Source organism: Gopherus evgoodei, chromosome 11 (genome assembly GCF_007399415.2).
Source record: "Gopherus evgoodei ecotype Sinaloan lineage chromosome 11, rGopEvg1_v1.p, whole genome shotgun sequence".
NCBI lineage: Eukaryota > Metazoa > Chordata > Testudines > Testudinidae > Gopherus > Gopherus evgoodei.
In genome coordinates this window covers 44,572,926-44,595,448 of record NC_044332.1, presented here as the reverse complement: position 1 = coordinate 44,595,448, position 22,523 = coordinate 44,572,926, and the positions used below count along the sequence as shown (strand labels likewise).

The 22,523-nt window shown below is 43.8% G+C and overlaps 2 protein-coding genes across 4 annotated transcripts in view; both read right to left on the bottom strand.

Annotated features, from left to right (window-relative positions):
- Positions 1 to 22,523, bottom strand: part of LOC115659409 (sodium channel protein type 3 subunit alpha) — a 964,414-nt gene that overhangs the window by 575,896 nt on the left and 365,995 nt on the right. The window lies entirely within an intron of this gene.
- Positions 1 to 22,523, bottom strand: part of TTC21B (tetratricopeptide repeat domain 21B) — a 103,428-nt gene that overhangs the window by 62,189 nt on the left and 18,716 nt on the right. For both annotated transcript variants that reach the window (XM_030579480.1, XM_030579482.1), the window contains 7 exons: positions 19,186 to 19,284; positions 17,681 to 17,873; positions 8,193 to 8,290; positions 7,423 to 7,623; positions 5,124 to 5,253; positions 4,309 to 4,466; positions 1,955 to 2,173 (listed from right to left, as the gene is read on the bottom strand). In XM_030579480.1, the coding sequence (XP_030435340.1) occupies positions 1,955 to 2,173; positions 4,309 to 4,466; positions 5,124 to 5,253; positions 7,423 to 7,623; positions 8,193 to 8,290; positions 17,681 to 17,873; positions 19,186 to 19,284 (1,098 nt within the window). The remainder of the gene's footprint in view (positions 1 to 1,954; positions 2,174 to 4,308; positions 4,467 to 5,123; positions 5,254 to 7,422; positions 7,624 to 8,192; positions 8,291 to 17,680; positions 17,874 to 19,185; positions 19,285 to 22,523) is intronic.

The following is a 22,523-nucleotide window of genomic DNA, read 5'->3' as shown; positions in this document are numbered from 1 at the left end:
AAATGTTTTAAAAGGGAAAAGGGGATTGTACTCTTGATTAGCTGAAAGCTAGACAAGGTGAACAAGAAGCAGATAGACAGCAGCAAACATTACAGTTGAATGCATAAGAATATACCACAGTATGTACTACTATGAAATACACTTTCAATCAAATGTAATTCCAGGATGGAGCTAAATCCAGCTACACTGGGTAAATATATTAGCCTAAATATCTCTGTGACAAAGTGGGGAATTTTCTTAATGTTTGGTATCAAAGTTGTGCATGCCTCAGTTTCCCCTATGTGCTGCATGTTTAACGAGGTGGTGGGAAAGGGTGAAGAGGACCAGATGTGACTCCTCCTAGCCTGGACACTTTAACCTAGAAACTGATGGCCTATAGGCCCTCCCAGCTTGGGAGCCAGCCGAATTTGGTGAGCAGGAGAACCAAGGGCTGGAGACATCAGGTTGTCTGTTTGCCTAGGAAAGAAGAAAAAGGATGGAGGAGCAGCCTTGGAGGTGAGATAGAGTAGGCCTGTAGTAGGGCAGCTGTCCCACTCCCAGAGAAAAGGAGTAAAAGCAGCTGACTGGCCATAGCTGGACCTATAAAAGGGCTGTGAGCCAGGAGCTGAGTCAGTCTCTCTTTAGCTGTGGAGAGAGAAGGATCTGGCTGCCTAGGAGCTCAGGGTACTGGGAATAGAGCAGTGCTGGGGAAAAGCAAGAGGAGCCAGGGCACTCTGGCCTGGCAACTCCCCAGGCTGCAGGCCTTGGGAAAGGCCAAAGCAGGTACTGGGGTTGAAGAGATGCAGCCCAGGGTTATGCAGTGGCAGCTGGTCCAATCCCCTTGCCAATGATGAGTGGCCTTTACAGACCGCAGTTTGCCCCAGTGAGCAGAAGCTAGAGGACAACTGGCAGTAGCCACTGAGGCAAGGTGGGTGAGAGGGTTGAGGGTTCTCCTAGGAGGGGGGACCCAGAGCCTGGGGTCCTTCTGGGGCAGAACCCTGAGGTGAAGGGCACCGGGGTCCGGGAGGGACATGGGGCCAGTTGCAGGTGAGACACTGGCCTGCAGAGGGCTCTCCGTATGCTGGAAAAGAGCAATTCCTCGATGAACAGCAGGAGGTGCTGCACCAGTGAGTCTCAACCTCGCTACACAGCTGCAGGGAGGAGTGGCACTTCTGGGCTGAGACTAAGAGACCTGGATGCTGGACAGTCCCCAGATGGACTGTGCTGAGACTTTCTACGATCAAGGCCCCTGAGAACCTTCGATGCTGGACCTACAGTAAACCCTTCTGTTTTTACGCTGGCTGAGAGTCACTGTAGTCTTGGGGTTGCATTGCTTTCTCTGGGCATGGAGGCCCCCCAGTGGGTCCACAGCTATTGGACTCACTGAGGGAAGCTCATGGAGAGAGACAGGCATGCTGAAGGCTTAGAGGTGTGGTTCCAGGAGGCGGTGGAGTCTAGTGCTTAACCCCCAAGAGTGAGACTCCCAAGGCTATTACACTGAAGGGGTTTCCTCCCAGGGACCATAAAGAGCCAAAAGAGCACTGACCCTGTGATTCCATGACAGTCTCATACAACTATGAACCGCACAATTGTTGATCATGGCATTCAAGTGATCACAGATGGGCTTTGAAGTTAACTCATCACAATTAAAGGATGGGCAAGCGTTTCATCCAGTCTGCAAGCTCAGAGCAGTTTATCTGCATACGTTATGAAAACTATCCCCACGCTGAGAATAGCAAAGAATTTTTATGCGTCTCAGAACAGCCTGAGAACCAAACTCCAAAAAACTTTGAAATTCAGATATTTTTATGTCTGCAAAATTGTTAAGTCTCCTAAAGTCAACACTTCCTGTAAAGTACTGTAGGGGTTTGTCATGGACTAGCTCAGGGATAGATGCCTTTGTTAATGGAATAACTAAGGTTTGCATTTCACCTCAAATATACACTGCATTTTATTAAACTGCTCATTGTCATACCTGTTCTCCATTCAAACGATGAGCGTCTACCAATTCCAGAAAGATAGATACACGATTACTTGCATCAATTTCATTTCTTTTTGCTTTTGAGAAAGCCACAGCTCCTCTCATTCCAGGTAAATTCATTGCCATCTGCAAGGTCTTAATAGCTTCTGATATTTCTCCCATCTTCTTTTGAGTCTGGGCTTTAATTAAGTAATACAAGGGATGTTCTCTCACCTGAAATATAAGAAGTTATCAGATTCTATATTTTGCTTTACTGTTAAAAAAAATAGAGCACCCTGAGGAATAATTTAATATTTGTTAATTATCTAAGTTGTATTTAGAGAAAGGGATAATAAATGCTAATAATTAAGGCTACATTTTAGTCACAGGTATTTTTAGGAAAAAAAAAGTCATGGACAGGTCACAGGCAGTAAACAAAAATTCATGGCCTGTGACCTGCCCATGAAGTTTACTATATCCTCCAAACTAAAACTTGGGCCAGGGGGCTGCAAGAGCTTGGAGGGTGTGATCCAGGGGTGTCATAGGTGCTGGGGGAGGGTGACCTGGGTCCCCTACTGGTGCTGTGGGGGAGGTGGGCAGCAGCACATGGCCCAGGCCCCCTGCTGGTGCTGGGGAAAGGGAAGTGGCGCACAGTCCAGGACCCCTGCTGGTGCCGGGCTGGTGGTGCTAGCAGACTCCCTACCCGGCATGTCCCTGCAGCTCCTAGGGGGAGGGACAGCCAGGGGGGCTCCACAAACTCCAGCTCTACAGCTCCCACTGGCCAGGAATCGAAGTCAATGGGAGCTGCAGGAGCAAGGTGACTGTGGGCGCAGGTAGTGCGTGGAGCCCCCTGGCCCCTCTGCCTAGCAGCTGCCGGGACATGCTGGTGGGAGCATAGGAACCTGGGAGTCCCGTTTCCCCCCCCTTCCCCTGAGGTAAGCACCGCCCTGTACCCCAGCCCCCTGCCCCAGCCCTGAGCCCCTCCCAAACTCAAACCGCTGCTGCCCCAGGGGCTGCCCACCTTGGGCAGCCCCTGATCCAGCCACACCAGCCACTGCAGAAGTCATGGAGGTCACACAAAGTCACAGAATCTGTGACCTCTGTGACAGACACACAGCCTTACTACTAATCCATGTTATATTTGTGTCAGCAAATGTAGTTTTACTTCTATTAGTAAAGTTGTCTAAAAGGATATGCAAGACAATTTTTTTTTTAATTAAAAACCCACATACCATACAAAGGAAAGAATCTCATGAGTAAGAACCCTGATCTAGAGATGAAAAGACATGCACTAGACCATTACTTAAAATGAACCTGCTTGTCACAGGAGTTTTCTGAGTGTCTTCTCTCCTAAACTATAGACAAGACCACATGTGCTTCAGTAAGCTGGTGCAATATAGTTTCAAAAAAGAGTGGAACATTGAAAGATATACATGATTAGGCAATTTACTTATACACACAAACCCACTGTGGCATTCATCCACTCTACCTGCTTGAATAGGTCTGTTTTGATATTAAGGGGAACAAATGGAAAGAGTAAGTGTGGTTCTATACAAAATGTCAGGCACATCAGTAGGTATTTTTTTCATTCAGCTTCTCTATGCCAATGTTTGGAGAACAGAAGCTGGGCAGAGGAATATTTTAGAAAGGAAATAAAGACCAGCTTGTCTCACATTATCTACCTTCCAGCAAAGCCCTATCAGGGTACTCACTCAGTATTCATTCGTGCAAACTGCTGAGCATGCTGGCCCAGGCTCAGCGAAGCACTTAACTCTAAGTAGTTCCAGTGACTTCAATAGACCAGAGTTCTCAGCACCTCGCAGTACCAACTCCTGAATCAGCCACAATAGATGAGAGTGGGGAAAGCCATTTCAGAACCACCACTGCTTAAACGCGCTGGCTTTGCTAATCAGGGAACAAGGAAATACTGACAGTAACAATGTTCCCAGATTTCTTGAAAGGCAGTATGACTTTGGACCACTCTTCTTATATTCTTTTATGCAAACCATTCACAATTTTGTTGCAATGTGTCTCTGGAACTAAAAATCCTGTTTATACAATATGTCCTTATACACTGTAATACTTATTTCTGCTACCAGTTCTCTATACAGAGAGAGAGATCAAAAAAGAAAAAAGCTGTTCATTTCTTCTATACTCCACAAGAAAATTCTGATTCCTTGGGGCAACTTAACAGGCAAATTTGGAATCCTGACTTCACACTCCCAATTTGCCTTGCAACTAAAATTATTCATCTGACAAACATGTTCAGATGCCAAGCTTGTAGTGAAAAGTATTAACACCATGCATTTTGTTGTGCAAGCTATAGTAGAAGTCTTATAAAACAGTTTAATTCCTTTGATCAAACTCACCTCAAAATTGTAGCTCAGACAAAGTTCCAGGGACTGAGAACAGAGCTTAAAATTGTTTTGGGACAAATGAACCTGAGCCATAAGTAAGTGAGCATCTGGATAAGAAGGATTCTGTTCCAGGCAATGCTGTAGGACATTGTGGGATGCATCAATATCACCTAATGATTTAAACAAAATAGCAAAAAACAAGAAAAAAAAAATCAAAGGCCAGTATTGAAGATAAGTGCCTCTTACTTAGGCCTGGTCTACACTGAAAAATTCATACCACTGACCAATGCAGTTAAGCCAACCTAACTCCCAGTGTAGACACTGCCTCTTGAGAAGAGGAGTGCTGTTGCATTTCAAGTGTAGACAAGCCATTAGCCTCTCTATATTTTACATATAAAGGCCTCACAGCTTGCTTTTAAGACATACATAATTTATTTAACAGGCTGGTAACGACCTCAGATAGCAGCTAATAAATACTTCTGATCAGTGTCATTGTGAGTCGGAGCCAACCAAAAAACACAGCAGAGACAGAAACTGCTCCATTATCCTTGTCCCTGAGCCATCCACACTCTAGTCCAGTTTGATTTTTCTGTAAGGTGAAGTCTTTCAATGCTACATTTCTATTTTTTCAGGAGTGCATTTTAAGGGAACAATCAGGTAATAAAGCCAGAGGAAAGAAATAATTCTAGTATTGTGTTAAAAAAGAATAGAATATAAGATATCAGATAGTATTTGTATTGTTATACAGTACTTTACAATGGAAGAAAAATATTTAATTTATTTAATGCAAAAATATTTGTATTTTTGCAGCCACACACATATATTACCTGATAAGTATTTCACCTTTGCAATTAAAAAGACAGCATGTAGAAGACCTGGTACAGTTTTTACCACAGTTTCAAGAACTGAGGCACAGTGTTTGAGCAGCGGTGAAGGGGGTTGTCCTGGATTTGCAGGCTAGAAATAAGAACAGATCAACTGAAAAATTCATTTTAAGAACATGAGCTAGTAAAAAGAAAGCACTGCTAATTTTGCTCTGCCTAACACTCTGGAAGTTCAAAAAGTGAAAAGAATGTGTCACCATGAAGAAACAGTGGAAAGTATTTTAAATATAAGAGGTCAAATTCTACTCACATTCATACCAGTGTAAATGCAGAGAACCGTTATTAAAGTTTGTGGGACTTGATCAGTGTAAGACTTGTATAAATTAAATCATGATCAGGCCTTCTCTCTCTGGTTGTACATAAGCCAGTCCATTACACTGGGGCCAGATGATCCCCAAATAGCAATAATTTGGCTTCAGGGGAATCAAAGCAGGTACATCAGGGGAAGGTAAAGTTAAGTAGGAGGCCTGAGTCAACAGGGGCTCTGCTTTGTTCTTCCATCACTCACTGGGGGGCCCAGGACGCCCCTTCACCACAGCACGTCTATGTTGTTGGGGCTCAGCAGAACACAGAGCAGGAGTTGGGAAACTGCAGCTTTCCACGGCATGATCTTCTGTGGACCTGGCATAATTATACTAGGAAAATCCACATGGAATTTAATGTTAGAAACAGCCTTAATTTCCCTTCACAGCTTCAACTTCCTCTACACCTCCTAGTTCACAAAGGCAGCTGTAATGTGCAGCCCCAGGAGGGGAACAGGCTGAAAGAGTTCCTCAGGATATTTGATGCAGTAGAAGAGGGATTCCCTGTAATCAAAATGGACGGTCCCAACATCTACCCAGTTCGGTTATGCAGGCTATATTTCCTCTTCCTCACTAACGTCACAAACTCCTCTCTGTGAGAGGTAAGATAAGGCTTTCCTTGCAGTTTTGTCATTTTCCCTTCCTATTGGTTCTTCTAAAAGAAAAGATGTCTGACCATTAGTTTCCATCCTCCTTTTAATTTTCTAAGAGAGCTCAGAGTGCCAATGTCATTGGAATTACCAATGGAATTATCTTTCTGGACGACAGCCCCTACCAGCTGAAGTCTCAGAAATAACTAATTAAAAAAACCTTCAATTTCAAGTACAGTTCATATCGTGGCAATTGCTTTGTCATCTTTTCCATTTTCCAATTCCTCAGCTCAATAAAATGTGCACCTTTCTAAGAAGAAAAAAATTCAAAATTATTTTTTTCAGATGAGATGCTACATAAAAACAGATTTACATTTCTTATGGGTGCTATTTTCTTTATTGTATAGCCTTGTAAGAGGCTACAATTGTTTGCATCTTTTTGGACTTTAAACACTGTTATTTCAATGCAATTTTTGTCACAATGGTTGTGAGGCATTCACACTGCCATGGAACTTACAGTCTGTTCTTGAGAAACTAGAACACCTAGCAAATAATTATAGGACTGTCATATAGCAAACTGTCAACATATGCTTGAAGTCTGTATAATATCTGAGCTAATGCCCAACAATTACTTAAGATCTTTCCTCTGTAACATACTTAAAGAGTTATTTTCAGTTATTCTTTTTCTTACTCTTTCTTGGTGCAATATCTTAACTTAATAGCTTGAAGACCCCTTCCTTGGTATCCTGAAAATAGTTATAAGTGTCAAATATTCCTGTTGTTAAGCCCAACATATGACAGGATGCCATCTTCAACCATAAAAAAATAACCTACAGTCCGGATAATTTATATTTTTGTTTGAGGTTAAAGAGTTAAAATACCATTATATACATTTATACCTGCACATACGTAGAAGAGAAATGAATGCATGTATGTTGGAAAATATCCTGAGCAGACAAACTACATATGTGAGAGAGGTCAGGAATGACCACGTGATCAACATCTAGCCTTCACATTAAGTTATTTAAGTAAGTTCTACTCTGTTATATTCTCCATATCAAACAATAGATCAAATAACCGTATATACAGCACCTTGCGTTTACATTTAACCCCTCCTCAAATGTAACTGCTGCATTTTGTATGAAGAAAATGAGATGTAAATTAGCAGTTATTCCAGCACAAAACTGCCAAATATTTAAAACAAATTTTTGCTTCATGTCAAAAGTAAATATACTTTTGGTGATTCTTCTAAAAAAAAAATCCCTTCTACTTGTAACTATTAAATGATATTAAATATGGAGTCCTTGGATAAATTCTAGTTTTCAGAGGACGAGGTCTAATACTACTAACCTGTGTGGGGCAAAAATTAAGATATTCTCTAACAATTTCCAGCATGAAATCAGGGTTTAGTTTCTCAAAGTACTGTATGCCAAGAGGTAAGCCATGCAATGATGAAAAGTGAGTATCCAGAACATCATTCAACAAGTGAATAACTTCTTCTTGTCTTTGATGTTTCTTCATAGCTAAAACTGCACGCAAGAAAGACAGTTCCTGCAAAAAAATAAATAAATAAATAAAAATTTTTTAACTCCAACTATACTAGTTTTGTTACTTTTTATTATTTATCTAGCACCACTCAAAACTTCACCATTTTTCTAGGCAATAACTAGATGCAACGATCTCAGCAAACGCTAAATTTAGGAATATTGTAACAATTATATAATGCAATTGAAAACTTTAAGAATGACCACTGTAAGGTGTACATAAAGATTTGCCATACAATGCATTTCTTTTGCAATTTATATGGTGCAATTATAAGCCATTCTAGGCACATAAGTAAGTTAAATTTATCAATGTTAACACCATCATTAAAAAAAAGAGGCCCCTTTTCCCCCATTCAATCCAAACTCAGAAAAAATCTGAGTAAACAAATAGTCCCCATCCAGCAGGCCAACACTAACTTTGCTTGACCAAAAGACAGAAAAAGGAAATTTCTGAGTTAGGCATCCACCATTAAGAGTACTCTGCTCCAGAAAAATAAAGATGTTCAACTGTAGTAATCTCAACCAGGCCACAACTTCAGATTAGAATCAAAACACTTCAGTGTAGTCGTCTTTTACCCCAGATTTCCCAATTGATTGCTGAATTTCATTAAGGAATTCCAACTGCTGATCTGCATCTTCTAATTGCCCTTCAATTATCTGACATCGGATAATTCCTGTAACAGTAAACATTTAATTTCAGTTTCAGCTTTATGGCGGCTATACAGTATTAAGCTTTCCAGAGGGTCCTCACCCCCCACCCACCCTCATTAACCAAGTTTTCATTACCTCTGACCTATCAACTCCTTCGTCTTTTGTTAACAGGCTGATGGGGAAAAAACAAAGAACTAAGACTTATGACAGACATACAGAGTTTATCTACAATGTAAATTGTTTTCTACAGCTATGTCCCTCCTTCATAAAAGCCATCTCTTCTCTTTTCCCCCCACCATCACATGCTTTAAACTTTGTCTAGGAAAATACAGCTTAAAGAAACAATTTACGTATTTGTTAAAGTTTCAAACGTTATCCTTTTGACATTTCATAGCGTGCCCTAACACGCTTCCCTTAAGTGTTTCGGCAAAGTCTTCGTATTCGTTATAGTTCGATGGCCTATGGGAAAAATATCTGTGGAACCTCTCCCTCTCCCCCTCCATTCTTAAACTACTTAGCAACAGAGTAGACACCTAACAGAATGGTGTTTAGCCACACTCTCAGAGGTTTCTCTTTATCTAATGTCTTCTTACTAAACAGCGATACTAATTCACTACATGCAAAAGCTTCTTTATAGATGTGTGATTACTAGTAGGTCTTTGATTCACCAGTCTTGTTTTAACCTGCAGGTTTCCACCATGCTGTCCTTATAATCCCCTTATACTGTTCCATGCTTGGATTCAAGAACATGGAGAAATCAAACATGCTTGTGTCCTTCCTTCTGAGAACAAAAGGCTGACAGGTCTCTCAATTCTAAAAATAGGTTGTTGTTTTTTTAAAAATGTGTGCAGGTGAGACTTGCTTTTCTTTTCTCTCCAAACATTAAAAATGTAGCTCCTCTCCAGGCTGGAAGACTGATGACTACAGAATTAAGATAAATTATGAAAAAATAATTTCAACCCTTCAAATTAAGGTAGGTAGAGCTCAAAACAAATGTGCTATACCTCCAATAAAACCAGCGAAAGCCAGATTTCATATTGCTGTTTCTTAAAAAAAACAAAAACAAAAAACACTAAGAAAATTAACATCTTTCAAGTCTCTTCATACATCAGAAAGGAAAAAAAAAATGGGCACAAGCTCATTCTTTCAGAAGAAATCTTGCTCATTGAAGTATCAGTATACTGCCTGCACCCAACAGACGCACGGCAGAAAAATGTACAAAATGAATGATATAGGTCATCAAGTAACTATCACGGACTGTTATTTGTTTTCCTTATAGACGCTGGATTTTTATCAAGAATACATTTTTCCAAGGCAACGGTAACATTTAAATACTTTAAACTCTTTCAGTTTAGGGCAAATATTGGGTCGTTTGACCTTTATGGTTTCACTTTATTCCTATTTTGAGCGGAAACCAGAGGAACATATTCATTAGTCTTAGCCATGGATGCCCAGGACAGCTTGTTCTCTCAACATTCTTTGAAAGTGTTACTTAATACTGGCTTTATTATAGTACGTAGGAGTCCTTGTCCTGGTGCAGGACACTGTTACATTAGATGCTGTATAAACGCAGAACAAAAAGATGGTCCCTGTCCCCAAGGAAAATGGGATACAAGGTTTTATAGATATTTGTGGTTTGCAAAAACATTACACTGCATTAGAAAAAAGCTCAGCTGAGACTTCATAAGTGTCAAAGCATGCAGTATGATTCATAACAGTAGTGCCTTCAGGCACTCAGCATCAAGAGAAGCTCTGGGGGATGACAACAACAGCTGAAGCATTAAAGAGTTAAAGGGTGACAGAGCAATAAATCTAGCTGTGCTCTCACCACAAGTAAGGCAGCAAACAAATAAAAGACTTGTAAAAAAAACAAATGATGCCTTGATTTAAAATTTATATCTATTCCACCCTTGACTGGAATAAAGATTCTGTTTATGGATATGTTATGTAATTTTTTACTTTCATCTATCCTGTGTCGGGTAGAGACAGGTGAGGCAACAGCACTGAAGACTAGCTTCCCTCCTGTTAGCTATGGAACACACAACAAACATGAGCAAACTAAGCGTACTGTGCTACTCCTAATCCAGAGCCCAGAAATGGCCATTCACACACAGAGTTCTAGCAAACATACAGGCACACCCAGCGCTACCACAATACAGTCAAGCCTCCCTCAGAGATACCTGCCCCATACAGATATCACCAGTTTTTCAGCCTTGTTTCTTAATCAAGTCAATTATATGATTCAGGTAGGTGTGAGAATGCAAGTTTCCTAGGGAGCATGGCCAGAGACAAGAGTCTGAAAGTGACACTTTTAATCCCTCATCCTTGAAAGAGAGAAAAAACGGTTATCCATCTTTTTCATAACTGTGTTCTTAGAGTGTGTTGCTCATGTCCATTCCATTCTAAGTGTGTGTTTGCACTTATGTGCGTGGTCTTCGGAGATTTTTGCCTTGGTGATATACATAGGACCAGCTGTGGCACATCCTGGAGTGCCAGGCTCCAGCATCAGTATATCAGGCACCGCCAGCCCTACTCTCTTTCAATTCATTCTTGCTGATAACGCCGATAGAGGGGCAGGAGGACAGGTAATGGAATGGAAGTGAGCAACACATCTCGAAGAACAATAGCTATGAAACAAGGTGAGTAAACCTTTTTTCTTCTTTGAGTGTTTGCTCATGTCGATTCCATTCTAGGTGACGCACAAGCAATGTCCATGGTGGTGGGCTCAGTGTTCACGGTATTACAGCTTGCAGCACTGCTCTGTCAAAGCTAGCACCGTCTTGAGCTTGCTGGGTAAGCGCATAATGAGATGCAAACGTGTTGACAGACTATCAGGTAGCAGCTCTAAGATCTCCTGGATTGGTACCTGTGCCAAGAAGGCCTCTGATGACGCTTATGCCCTAGTCAAGTGTGCCGTCACGATGGTTGGTGGAGGCACTTTCGCCAGCTCATAGCAGTAGCAGATGCAGGCCGTGATCCAGAACAAAATCCTCTGAGCAGACACTGGGCGACCTTTCACTCTGTCTGCCACCACAACGAACAACTGTGTTGACTTATAGAACAGCTTTGTTTTATCTATGTAGAAGTCCAGCACCCTTCTGATGTCCAGCATATGTAGCCTGGGCTTCTCATTTGAAACATGAGGCTTTGGAAAGAAGATGGGTAAATATATAGCTTGGCCAGTATGAAACTGGGAAATGACCTTGGGCAGAAACATTGGGTGCAATCGCAGCTTGACATTATCCTTGTAAAAGACCATATAAAGCGACTCCAAAGTAAGCAGCCTGATCTCGGACACCCTGCGGACTGATGTTATCACAACCAGGAATGACCTTCCAGGAGAGAAGCAGGAGAGAGCAGGATGCCAAAGGCTCAAAAGGAGACCCCCGAGCCTAGACAGCATGAGATTCAGCTCCCTGGGGAGGATGGGATCCCAGATATGCAGGTAGAGATGCTCCAGACCTTTCAAAAACCATGCCATCATGTCATGTGCAAAGATCGACCTGCCTTGGAATGGAGGATGGAAAGTTGAGTTAGCAGCCAGGTGGACCTTGGAGTTTGAAGTACAGCAGATAATCCAGTCTCCTGCAGTGGGGCCTGCTCAGCCTGAATATATTGTTCTGAGGCCTAGCACATGAATCTTTTCCATTTGGCCAGGTAAGTCACTCTGGTGGAGGGTTTTCTGCTACCCAGCAAGACCTGCTGAACACAGGCCCAGCATGCCTGTTAGTCTGCACTTAGCCATGCAGTAGCCATCTCATCAAGTGCAGTTCCGCCAGGTTTGGATGCAAAAGGCTGTCATGGTTCTGGGACAGCAGATCCGGCCAGAGGGGCAACTGCAGTAGGGCGGCTACCAAAAGGCTCAGCAATATGCCGAACCAGTGCTGGCGAGGCCACATGGGAACTATGATGATAATTCTTGCACTGCCTTGTCTGATCTTCACAAGGACCCTGTGAATCAACAGCACTGGCAGAAAGGCATACATCAGTGCCCCCGACCATGGAATGAGAAAGGCGTCTGACATGGAGCCCCTGTCCATTCCCTGGATCGAACAGAACACATGGCATTTTCTGTTCTACTTAGATACAAACAGGTCCACCTGAGGAGTCCCCTACAAGATTATGCTGACCACCTCCAGATGGAGCGACCACTCGCGGTGAGATAAAGTCCTGTTGAGGTGATCCACCAGGACGTTCTTGGTTCCAGGCGGATGCACGGCTACCAGATGAATGGCATGCCTCACACAAAAATCCCAAAGGCAGAGAGCTTCTTGACAAAGATCCGAAGACCTGGCACCGCCCTGCCTGTTGATGTAATACATTGCGGCAGCCTTGTCCATCAGGACCTGCACCACCTTGCCCTTCAAGTAGTGAAGAAATGTGAAGAAAGTCTTACTGGCCAGGCGAAACACTCTAAGCTTCCCAACATTGATACGGGGGGCCAAACTGTCCCACAGCCAGGGGCCCTGGGCACTCAGCTCGCCCAGGTGGGCACCCCAGCGCAGGTCCGAAGCATTGGAGACCAGGGTCAGCAACGGAGACAGGGTCACGAAGGGGATTTCCTCCAACACTGAACCCGGGTCCAACCATTAATCTAGGTACAACCTGATGTGGTTTAACATCGCCACTACAGAGTCCAGGTTGTGCCTGTTACGAATGTAGACCGATGCCAGCCATCCTTGTAGGGGCCAGAGATGGAGCCAAGCATGGCTGACCATGTTTGTACATGCAGTCATGTGGCCCAACAGCCACAGGCAGGTGTGAGCCATGGTGAGCAGGTAGTTCTTTACATGGGAAATCAGGTCCGACATGGCTGCCCACTATGAAATGGAGGAAAAGTCTGACCTGGGAATATGGAAATAAACATCCTTTAAGTCGATGGCAGTGTACCAGTCTCCCGGATCCAGGGAGGGAATGGAGGAGGTCAGGGAGACCATGGGAAACTTCAACTTTTTGAGAGACCTGTTGAGGCGACGCAGGTACAGGGTGGCTCTGATGCCCCCTTTTGCATTCGGGATTAGGAAGTAGCAGGAATAGAACCCCTTGCCTTTCACGTCCTCAAGAACATCCTTCTGCTCCTGGGGGCAGTGGATGTTCTCAACTTCTTGAACAAGGAGCTGCTCGTGAGAAGGGTCCCTGAAGAGGGATGGGGAAGATGAGGTGGCCAAAAATTGCAGGGGATAGCCTGGAGATACTATGTCCAACACTCAGTGGTCTGAGATGACCAGCAACCAGGATGAATGGTAGGGATGAAGGCGGTCAAGAAAAGAACAAGGTAAATCTGGGAAATTGATGGGGGTGACACTCTTGAGCACACCTTCAAAATGAGCTTTTCAGGCCCCGGGATGCACTGGTGAGGAGGAGAAGGAAGGACGGCAATGACTAAAATTTGTGTGTCTATCCCTTCTCCTTGCAGGCCCGATATGGTTGCCAAGGCCTTGGCAGTGGAGGTGGCTGGCACTGCTTCCGTCCAAACTGCGGTGTATATATGCCCAGAGAGCAAAAAGAGTGGCCTGAGTGGCCTTTAACCCATCCAGCCTCATATCATCTGTCCGGAAAAAGAGACCGTTCCCATCGAATGGGAGGTCCTGGATTGAGGTCTGCATCTCTTGGGAAAGGCCGGCAATCTGAAGCTAGGAGCTGCGCCTCACAACCACCACTGACGCGACCACCTTAGCTGCTGAGTGCACAACATCCCACGCCATTTAGAGGGACCACCTAGCTGCCACAGTGCTCTCCTCTACTAGGGTGCCAAATTCTTGGGCCAAACTCTGCAGGAGTGACTCCCTGAACTTACGAAGGGAGTCCCATAAGTTAAAATTGTATCTTCCCAAGAGGGCCTGATGATTCACTACCCAGAATTGCAGGCTGGCAGTTGAATACATTTTTCTCACAAAAAGCTCCAGGTTTTTAGCATCTTTTTTTTTGGGAGCTGAGCTGGTGTGCCCCTGCTTGTCTTTTTCATTGGCTACAGAGACAACCGGTGAGCCCGGAGGTGGGTTGGTATAAAAAGTACTCAAACCCTTTGGCTGGGACAAAGTACTTATTTTCAGCCCTTTTGGAGGAGGGAGGGATAGATGACAGGGTTTGTCAGAGGACCTTGCCAATTTTGAGGACCATGTCATGCACTAGTAGTGCAATACGGGCAAGGGTAGAGGCTAAGAGGACACTGAAAAATGTCTCCACCTGCTCAGTCATCTCCTCTACCTCTAGGTCTAAACTCTCGGCCACTAGTCAAAGCAGGGCTTGGTGTTCTTTAAAATCATCCAGTGAGCTGGCCCACAAGGGTCCCATGACCGCCTTGTCTGGGGATGAAGATGACTGTACCACCGAGGGAGGCCCCTAGGCATCATCCCCTGTGGGGGAGGGAGGTTTAGGGGTGGGTGCAGTCTCCTCTAACTCGACCTCCGAGCACGACTCATGCACCGAGCCCAGTGCCGTCAGTGAGGCCAACTGTTGCTTCAAAGCAGTGGCAGATGAGTGGTGCGAAGAGGGAGTCATGACTGGCATGCCCCATGCACCCCAATAAGGCCAATGCAGTGGCCACTGGCCATGCTGCGAAGGCAACGTCATCAACGTAGACACGGCCTCAGGTGCCCGATCACACCGTTGGAGTTTGGGCAAGGGGCTGAACTGCCCTTCTATGCCAGAGGAATCCCCTTTTGGTGACCACAATGGTGTCCTTGACACCTGCATCTGCCTGCTGTCACCGCCGAAGACCGGTGCCTGGAGTGAGAAGATCGATGCTACTGGGACCAGAGCCATGACAGCACTTCGACCAGACAGGCGACCGAGATCTGCACCGAGAGGATGACCAGCATGAGGGCGAACAGTGCCAGTAATACGGAAACCGGAGCCTTCACCTAGGTGATCTGCATCAAGACGGCAGGAACAGCGATCGTGGTGCCAGTGACTGAGGACAAGCCCCAGGGGATTCAGGCTGCAACTCTGGAGATTTGTGGCACAGAGGTGGAGGACGCTGCCTTGTCTCGGAGGATTGTCGGCGCTCCACTGCCCTCGAGTGGTTTTAGCGGCTGGTTTGCCCTCGTAGGAAGTCTTTGCCATTCCCTGCAGTGCCAACACTGCAAGTGGAGGCTTCTGCTCTCTCAGTGCTGGGGGAGCTTGGGAAGGCATCGATGCCATCAGGAGTTTGGGTCCCATACCGTGGGAGTCTGTGGTGGATCCTTAAAGGGGCTAAGGGCCCTGACCGGGCAGGCATGTATATATGGCTCCGGATTGGCCTGGCAGCCTGAACTGGGTTCTTTGCCCAATGTCCCATGGCCCTTCTTGCCTAGTGCTGGGGAGACGTGCTTTTTTATTTTCTTTTGGGGCACCGGCGATGGGGAGCGGTGCCAGGCAGAGGCCAGTGCTGGGGTGCGCTGGGCACCAAGACTGAGATATTAGATGAGTCTAAGCAGGACAGCTCGGAAGCTGGATGAAAGGCAGACTCCATATGGACAGCCCGCAAGCAAATATCCCACTCTTTCTGAGATAGGTCCTAGGTCAAAATTTTTTACAAATATAACACTTATCCTTCACATGTGATTCCCCCAAGCACTTGAGGAAGTTGCTATGTGAGTCACTTACAAGAACAGGCCTGTTACAGTCCATGCAGGGCGTAAACCCTGGAGACCAGGGCATGGACCACCTGGGGCGAAGTCCCTGCTGGAACTAACTTTGCACTAACTACTATAAACAAATTATTTACAAGGCCCTAAGGCCTCAAAGCCCTTGAAGTCAGAAGAGAAGAAACTGCTAGCTCTTGCTATGCAAGGAAGGGTGCTCCAACTAACCACCCCGGGCAGTTAGAAGTAACTGAGAGGGCGTAGGGCCGGTGGTGCCTGATATACCGACGAATGAGCACGGACTCAAGGGGGGGGGGACCACAGCTGGCCCTACGGATACCGCTAAGGCAAAAATCTCCAGTGACATTGCACGTGGGCATGCACACACCCTTAGAATGGAATTGACATGAGCAAGCAATTGAAGAAGAAAAATAGGATTAAGCTCAGTATCAGGCATGCCACAAAAACCTGATAGCTTTTGGGGCTGACGCCAAAAGGAAGTGTAGTACAAATTCTAACTAAAACTCTTTCATTATTAATTTGTTTGTATTGCAGTAGCAGTTAAAACACCACAACCACAATCGAGGTTTCAATCGACTATGTGCTATACAAACATGGAGTCATGCCATATACTTCAGTGAGACGGCCATATAAGAATCTGACCCCTTAAAATAAATAAAAAGGACTAAGTATATCACATGACTAACACTAACAAAAATAAATTAAAAATATCTAATACAGATTTCATTTCCAATCTAAAAATATATTGTTCTGTTGATTCATAGAGCCAAGAACATTGTGTGAAATTATTATAAAGCTTCACTGTACCAAAGCGAGAAAATAAAAAAGTCAAAGAACATTTTAAAAATGAAGACCATCAAGTAGTAAAAGTGTTATTGGCTTCAGTCACCAATTACAACTTCTTCCCCCTCAACCTAGCTAGCCTCTTCAAGCTGCTTTTTTCTTCTGGAAACCTGAACAAACATTTTCAGCTCTCAAGTTATATCACTTAACAGTCCCTCTTGGCATGGAAGCAATACCAGTATCTTGCAGTTGCTTTTTGATGGCACAAAAAATTGTTGATAGGATGTATGAAAGGGGAGTTTCTTGTTAGTCTTGCAGTCTTTAAGAGGATCCTATTCCTCATGGAAATATTGTATACTAAAATGGTTTTGATTTGTGAAATAACTTCTCTAGTCAAAGTTATCCTTGCAACAACCAATGAAAGCAAAGACATTTCGAATTCTAGCATTTTTTTTTTTAAACACACAAGTCATTTATTGCGCCGGTAGTAATTCTCCTCAAAGACAGAACAACAGCTGTAAATTAGAAAAAAAGAACAAGCTTTTTGCAAAAGGATTAGAGATAGTCTCCTCAACATGCATCTTATGTTTACCCATTAATGTTACAAGGATGATTTTATCTTTTCAAAAGCTTACAGAGCAATAGAAAAACCAGTTAAAGGAATGCTATCAACTTGAAATCTAGCCATTTAAAAAAAATATATTGAAAGCACGGCCAAGCATATACTTCTCCCTGATTCCTTCTGCCACTGTGTTTTTTCAAATTCCATTTTATTTAAAAAACCTCTTTCACTCTCCCGTTGAGGAGTGAAAGACCCACCCAAACAGGAGGAATGACCCTATGAAAAAAATAGTGAAATTGGCAATAAAGTGCTGTCAAATGCTCTGAGAAAATAAACTGAAAATAAAGCTTTAATCTTTCTGTTATAAGTAATTTCATGCATTATCTGTAACAACAGTCGAGAAAACAAATCAGAGAAGTACTTTTAAGTTGTCTGTGTCCTTTTAATAAATGGTAAGTAATAGAAAAAGTCTCATGCCATACCTGTCAGTGCAGAAACACTTGTCTCATCAAGCACCATAGCAGTCCTGTACCATTTTAAAGCCTCTTTCACCTTCCCTTGTAAAATCATCTGGTAGCCAAGTTCTGTAGCAATTTCAGAATCATGGGATGCCATGTCAAATGCTCTTTCAACTAAGATCTGTGTCTGTTGAAGGATGAGGTGGTTCCGGCCACACTAAAGTTAGAAGAGTTTTACATCTGAAAGCTTTCAATCTTAATCAGTTTCACCACATTTTGAAAAAAAACAACCACTCAAAGTTACAATGAATCTTTAAAAGAATTTGCACATTAGATTTTAAATAGCAGCACTGAGTCCTCACTTATCTCAAGGATGGAGGAGCAAAATGCCATATCTTCTGTAATCACTTATTTCTGATATATTCCTGTGCATGGGAGTTAGTTTTAGGAGATTAAAACTGAGCACCCAGTTTTCAAAACTATTGGATAATATGCTGATATTATACCAACCAATAATTGAAAGTAAAATACTACTGTCATCTTGTTGTTTCTTTTGGCTACAGATGAGTGAGAGAACTCTCAAAAGATCAATCTGTTCTCAAGTTTATACTGCCACCCATTCCTGTAGCATCTCAGTGCCTCAGATATCTAATAAAGACTAACTTACCCTGCACTGATTTTTCTAATATTTGTGGTTCTATGTAAGCAATGCTGATAACAGGTGCTGGGACACATTATTTATTACAGAGAAATGAGGTGTTTAAGGAGTTATAATCTCTGTCAGTAAAATTTGTTCCCTTATTACAATTAAATGGAATAGATGCTCCCTACAAAGGCTTTGGTCAACAGCAAGTAATTTACAAATAACCTGTGAAATGTACAATTGTTTGAGTAATCTTATGAAAACAAGCTCATACTTTACCTAGAGGCATTTGTTTCTCACTTTGGTAGACTACTGAGACTAGGTAATTTGGTAGACTAGGTATTTTTTCTGGCCGCATCATATTAATCATCATCCACTTATCCAGAAGTTTATAAATAAAATTTATTCTCCGATAGCAAATAGGAAGGTCCTCCTGGAGTTTGCTGTGACCCAAGCTTTCCATGCAGAATTTATGCTTTTATTTTAAAAGTTACATATTTAGCCCTTACTGTTATAAACATACCCTTTCACATGCAATTCACTTCAATGCTGTCCTCCTAAGTCTGCAGACAACTCCAATGGCATTGCCATGGCTCAGGGCTTTACCAAACAAAAGTAGAAGCAAGAGTATGAAATTAACAAGGCTGTTTAGCTTCACTGCTATTTAGAACTTATGTGAGCAGCAGAGAAACTGACTGGCTAGTAGGTGTCTCTTTCCTCAGCCCTTACAGTGAATTTTCAAATACAGAGACCAAGTTAAACAATCAACCTACTTTCTCTCTCTCCAAGTAATGTTTTTAATTGACACACAATCCCTACTACCAAAAATGAGATCTATAGCGATTATCTGCGTTTTGTTTAAGAAAAAAAAAAAAAGTACACTCACTGTTCTGCTGAAAGCTAATGCCATTTTACAAAATAGTTGAGGATTATGTGGTTCCAACTTGTCCAATGCATTAATTAGGTCTCTCAGCTTGGCTGAAGCCTAAGAGAAAGGAACATTATGATCAATATGGAAGGAACACAATACCTCAAGGAACATCACAAACTCCAGTAGCATGACATTATGTGAGCCTTATTCCAAGATATAAAAGAACCTTAATAATTCAACCCAAGAAAATACATCTTTTCAAGTGTTGGAAATAACTTTTATATAGAAGTTGGAAAAACAATACTCTGGAACTGCTGTGGCAGCTAAGGGACAGCAAAGCAAATTTATTCCTACACCTAAAAGGCAGGTTATTTCAAGAACCAGTAAATAAAATCAGCTTAGAAGCAGAAGCGAGATCAAGTTTCTCAGACATGTTCTTCAAACATCAGAAAAAATAAAAATAAAATGTACATTTTTAAAATACTCCTCCAGAAATCACACTGAGCTTCTTATCTACAAGGCAATTTTACCTTGAGAACAAAAGATTTAGGGAGGAATAATTAAACATCATCTATACTGAAAGATTTGGAATAATATATGGTTCTCAAACTATAAAGCAGAAGGATAAAGGAAAATAATTTTCAAAAGCAACTAAGTGACTGACACCCTCTACCCATGTTCACCACTTTCATAAAGTTATGATATATTTTATATGAAATATGCTTTTTGAGGTATCATTTGAAAACTCAATATGCTGAATATTGTTGTCCTGATAACATGTATGTAATAACACTGAGTTTAAAACGATGAGGTTCTGCTTCACGATGTTACTCAAATATATTATGGTTCTGGGGAATGCCCACAGACTAGCTTCTCGGAGATAACCAAGGACTGAACACAGGTCTTAGAAAACTATTAAATGCTTAAGTGGCCATCCTCCAACAAAGGAGGTGTTGAAAACAAGCAATTTACAATTCCTCTTAAAAGGACCATTTGGAGCTTATGAACGCAATGAAACTGCCTCTCACTGCGACTCAGCAAGGGCTTTTTCGGCACAAAGAACTGGACTACAAGGGGATGGGGGGAACTGTCTCATTACCCCTATTCTCCTCCCATCTTTCTGATCATGACATCAACAACTCTCAAAAAACTGAAGTACGTGGGGGAATGGTCCCAGGCTGGAAGGAGATGCAGCCTGTGAAACATATTGCCACTTATGGTGAGACAGATCTTTTTGCTTCTAAAGCTATTAGCCTTGGTAAAGTAAGAATTTGCTTTGCATTATATTTTTATTTCTTTTGTAGGGCTCCTGCCTGGAAGGCACTGGAAATCTGGGAGGCTGCTGAAGCCTGAAACGCTTCCTGGAGGCCAGGGGCATGTAAAGGAAGTGAAGCATAGCCCTTGAGCCTTTGAGGCGTGAAGCTTGGAGTCCATCTGTTCGGAGAATAGGGAGGTACCCTCAAAGGGGAGGTCCTGGATGGACTGCTGCACTTAATTAGAGAGGCCCAATGATTGGAGCCACAAACAGGGCCTCACAGTGACCACTGATGCCATTGTTCTGGCTGCTGAGTCGGCCACATCCAGAGCTGTCTGAAAGGAGGTCCTGGCCACCATCTTGCCTTCCTTCAAAGTCTGAAGCCCCTGCTAGGATGACCAGACAGCAAACGTGAAAAATCGGGACGAGGGCAGGGGTAATAGGAGCCTATATAAGAAAGAAACCCAAAAATCAGGATCGTCCCTATAAAATCGGGACATCTGGTCACCCTAGCCCCTGCAGAACTGGCACTTCTCTTTAACATGAGTTTCTCCAAGGCACTTTAGACAGCTAGAGTGCAGGTCACTTACTGGCGTAGGCTTGCCACATGAGGTACCTCAACGACAAGGACCACTATATACACTAACTCCCAAACTATACAATAGAGTACAAAGTTCAAACTACTGGGAAAGAAGCCTTGCAAGAGCAACAGGGAACGTTCCAAACAACGATCACATGTGATTAGAATGAACTGAGAGGATGTGGCACTGACAGTGTCCCTTGTATCAGCCTATACATGCACAACTGCTGGAGGTGCTAGAGTCAGTCCTATGGATACAGCTAAGGGAAAAATCTCCAGCAACTGTGCACGCAGTGCACACAAATTTAGTATGGAATGGACATGAGCAAGAACTTGAAGAAAAACTAAGGGGACACAGGTATCCAGACTGTACCTTGAGGAATGTCACAATGACTAAGAACAGATGTAGGCAAACTATGGCCTGCAGGCTACATCCAGCCCACGGGACCACCTTGCCCAGCCCCTGAGCTCCCAGCCAGGGAGCCTAGTCCCCGGCCCCTCCCCTGCTGTCCCCCTTTCCCCACAGCCATGCCGCCACGCGGGCTGCGCTATGGAAGGCTGCTGCTGCTGGGCAGCATGGGGAGCACAGCTGGCTCTGGCCGAGTGTCATGGCTGCGAGCTCCTGCTGCTGGTAAGGGGGCGGAGGTCCTGGAGGCAGTCAGGGAGGAGGCGGCAGTTGGATGGGGTGGAGGTTCGGGGGGGCGCAGTCAGGGGATGGGGAACAGGGAGGGTTGGGAGTGGGAGTCTCAGGGGGCCTGTCAGCGGGTGGGGATGTGGATAGGTGTCAGGAGGGCAGTCAGGTGACAGGGAGTGGAGGGTGGGGGGGGGGTTGGATAAGGGAGTGGGATCCTGGGAGGGAGTGGTCAGGGGATGAGGAGTAGAGGGCAGTTGGATAGGGGGTGGGAGTCCCGGGGGGGGCTGTCAGAGGGTGGGGGTTGTGGATAGGGCTCAGGGGACAGAGAGGAGTGGGGTTGGATAGGGAGCGGGGATCCCGGGAGGGGGCAGTCAGGGAACAAGGAGAAGAGGGGGTTGGGGGGATTGGGGGTTCTGAGGGGGGCAGGAAGTGGGAGGGGGCAGATGGGGGTGAGGGCCAGGCTGTTTAGGGAGGCACACCCTTCCCTGCCCAGCTCTCCATACAGTTGCACAACCCCGATGTGGTCCTTGGGCCAGAAAGTTTGCACACCTCTGACTTAGAAGCTCAAGTCCCATTTTCAAAGTGACTTGGGCTCTTAAGTCTCACTTAGTTGCTTTTGAAAATTTGTCCCAAAATCTTAAATTTGCACTTTAAAACTTTAAACAAAATTTCACTGAGCTTCTGAAAATCTCTAGTGGTTGTATTGATATGTTACAGTTACACACTTCCACAAGCTCTGTGATTACACACCAGACCATTAAAAGAAGATATCTTTTCACATAAAATAAAGATGGTTAGGAATTAATATGACAACTACTCTGGTTATTAAGAGATGTGCAAATGTCCACAGACTTATGAACCGATTCATGATGCTTTTATTTAGA